At 42.6% G+C, this 3,412-nt stretch overlaps 1 protein-coding gene across 1 annotated transcript; it reads left to right on the top strand.

Moving 5' to 3' along the window:
- LOC134878526 (piggyBac transposable element-derived protein 3-like) lies at window positions 1-2,653 on the top strand. The gene is made up of 2 exons (XM_063904616.1): window positions 1-213; window positions 912-2,653. Exon 2 carries the CDS (start codon window positions 1,114-1,116, stop codon window positions 2,407-2,409), a length of 1,296 nt encoding a protein of 431 aa, XP_063760686.1. The 5' UTR covers window positions 1-213; window positions 912-1,113; the 3' UTR covers window positions 2,410-2,653.
- Window positions 2,654-3,412: the final 759 nt, after the last annotated feature.

Raw genomic sequence — 3,412 nt, 5'->3', positions numbered from 1 at the left:
TAGACTTGTGTCCTCTATAGTGGACATTTAGTTAATGTGAATAATTCTTTATTTTTTTGAGCTACTCTATGAATACCCGTTGTCTTCTAAAGAGGACATCCTGGGCTTTCCATTGATATACAACATCATTGGTTTGGTGGCAGGGAACCACCGCTTTCTTCCTCTTCAAAATGGCTGCCATAGGCACAGCCACATTTTATGGAAAGAGGAAAGGTAAGTCAAATTTCATCTATTTGTTGTAATTTTTCAAATGACATTGACACATTTTTTTGTTTATGAACATGTCAGGAATCATATTTACAACTTTATTTGTACTTACTTTGTTTTAGATTTTAAATAATAACTATTTTATGAATGTCCATTAAAATGGACACCAGGACTAAATGTATCAAATTTAACGCTACATTGTTGTAGGGACCAGAACTGAAGCAGAGAGAATTTTATTCAAGATAGTTGAGGGAGGCTCTGATTTGGAGCTCTCTGATGATGAGAAGGATGAGGACCAGGACCCTGTGCTGGAAGACGGAGCAAAAGGGGAAGAGGAGGAGGAGGAAGATGATGATGAACAAGATGCAGGGAGATCAGACAGTGAGGGCAAAGAGGCAGAGACAGACAGTGACAGGGAGGAAAGGCGTCCTCTGTGGACCAGGAATACTGTGTATGTTTGTTTCATTTCTTAATCAGTATGTTATTCCATACTGAGGGTTAAATAAATGTTGTTACTGTAGTACAGCAATTCCTAGCACACAGAAACTAGTTGAGCTCTTCAGAGTCAGAGCGTTTGCGCTTTTGCTTAAATTCGTGTAACAGATTGTTCTTCACTGTTTTTGCTCCAAACATTACCTTAATTTCTATTCCTGTTATTGTAATGTAATTGTACTGTAATGTAATTTCTATTATTTTTATTTTAGATTCACACCTGTGCTACCAGTGCCTCCTGAATATCAAGACGATCCAAGACAGCGTGCTGATTGGAGCCCATTCCAGTACTTTTCTCAGTATATCGATCACAAAACCTTTGTAGATTTGGCACAGTTCACTAACCAAAGAGAGCTACAATCCAGAGGAGTGTCCCTCAATACCACTCCACAAGAAATTAAAACCTTCTTTGGGATGTCAGTTCATATGGCCTGCCTTGGCTATCCCAGAATCAAGATGTTTTGGGCCAAAAAAACGAAAGTGCCCATAATAAGCCAAAAAATTACAAGGGATCGGTTCTTCAAGCTTAGAGGCTCCTTAAAGCTTGTTGATGACCTGGCAGTAAACGAGGAAATGAAAAAGGAAGACATTCTGTGGAAAGTCAGGCCTTTACTTGAACTTGTGAGGCAAGGATGTCTCAGCCTTCCAAGACCGCAGATTGTCTGCATTGATGAACAGATCATCCCGTTCACTGGTCGGTGCCCAGTAAGGCAATTCGTTCCAGGTAAACCTAACCCTACTGGGTTGAAAGTGTTCGTCCTTGCATCTCCGAATGGCCTGATGCTTGACTTCGAAGTGTTTCAGGGCAAGAACACATTCCAAAACCAAGCACAGGGCGTAGGGTCTGCGTCAGTGCTGCGCATGGCTGAGACCGTTCCACCAGGGAGCCACTTGTACTTTGACCGGTACTTTACAACGATCAAGCTCCTTGATACTTTGCTGAAAAAGAGCCTTCCAGCTACAGGGACCATAATGATGAACCGAGTGCCCAAAGAGTGCAAGTTTCCAGGAGACAGTGTGATGAAGAAACAGGGAAGAGGAACAATGGTGTCATTGGTCAGGAAGAATCCTGAGTTGTCTGTCACAAAATGGTTCGACAACAAAGCCGTAACCATGGCGTCCACAATCCACGGAAGAGAGCCTGAGGATATCTGCACCAGATGGTGCAAAAAAGAAAAAAAACATGTTCAGGTGAAAAGACCAGCAGTGATCAAGCAGTACAACGACAACATGGGTGGTGTAGACCTATGTGACCGCATGCTGAGCTTTTACCGCATGTCCAACAGGACCAAGAAGTGGACAACGCGTGTGATCGCTCACTTCTTTGATGTTGCCATCACAAACTCCTGGATCCAGTACAAGTCTGACAGCAATGCACTCAAACGTCCAGTGAAGAACACAGAGCAGTACTTGGATTTTAAATTGCACCTGGCTGAGGAGTTGTTGGATAGTCCAGAACTTGATGGGGACAGTGAAGACAGTGAAGATGGTGAAGACTACGAACCACCAACCAAAGTGAGAATCCAACAACCAGAGCCATCTGTGCGAAAAGTAGGAGCTGTGCATATGCCAGAAATGATGGATATCAAACACGCAGAGAGGTGCAGAAACAAGGGCTGCAAAGGGAAGACGTACATGAGGTGTACAAAATGCAAAATGTTTCTGTGCATCACAAAGAAGAGGAATTGTTTCTTGAAGTATCATCGTTGAAAAGAAAGGAAAATGCAAGAAAACAAAAGGAGTTTCAAATTAGCCTAAACAAACATGTTCAGAAGGAATTTCAAATTACAGTACACTTGTTCTTTGTGTAACAATATTGTTCATTTTCATGTTAAAGCTTATATTATTTTTTCATCATTTTTTACACAAAAATAGTCCTATTGTCCTCCACAGTGGACATACTGTAAAATTTAAATAAAAACAAAATTTGAAAAAAATTTAATTGTAAGTTGTTTCTTTCACCCCCAATAGTTAGAAAATCACAATAAAAAAGAAATTGGAAGACACTTTTTTTCCTCGGTTCCCAGGAGGGTATGATATGTATAATATATAGATATGTGTACTATACACAGATATGTATGGCAGATGTGTATAATATATATATATATATATATATATATATATATATATATATATGTATGTGTGTACTATAGACAGATGTGAGTAGACATTCACACAGCTCAGGAGTTCAGCAGTCTTATAGCCTGTGGTATAAAACTGTCTCTGAGTCTGGTGGTCTTGGTCCGGATGCTGCGGTACCGTCTGCCAGACGGCAGCAGACAGAACAGATTGCTGCTGGGGTGATGGGGGTCCTTTAATATCCTACCGGCCTTCTTCCTACACCGCTGGGTGTAGAGGTCCTCCATGGATGGCAGCTCCGTCCTGGTGATGTGCTGAGCAGTTTTCACCACCCTCTGTAGAGTCTTACGGTTGAGGGCGGTGCAACTGCCATACCAGGCGGTGATGCAGCCAGTCAGGATACTCTCGATGGTGCACCTGTAGAAGTTGCAGAGTATCCTGGAGTCCATGTTGAACTTCCGCAGCCTGCGGAGGAAGAAGAGCCACTGTCGAGCCGTCTTGGATATGACCCTGGTGTGATGTGTCCATGTCAGGTCCTCACTGCTGTTTACCCCGAGGAACCTGAAGCTGCTGACTCTCTCCACAGGAGTCCCGTCGATGGTGATGGGTGTGTGTGCCTCTCTCTGCCTCTTCC

Source organism: Eleginops maclovinus, chromosome 16 (genome assembly GCF_036324505.1).
Source record: "Eleginops maclovinus isolate JMC-PN-2008 ecotype Puerto Natales chromosome 16, JC_Emac_rtc_rv5, whole genome shotgun sequence".
Taxonomy (NCBI): Eukaryota; Metazoa; Chordata; class Actinopteri; order Perciformes; family Eleginopidae; genus Eleginops; species Eleginops maclovinus.
This window is presented reverse-complemented; position numbering and strand designations above follow the sequence as displayed.

Bases quoted from the DNA above. Each gene is read 5' to 3' on its own strand.
- LOC134878526 (XM_063904616.1), top strand. From the start codon at position 1,114: ATGTCAGTTCATATGGCCTGCCTTGGCTATCCCAGAATCAAGATGTTT.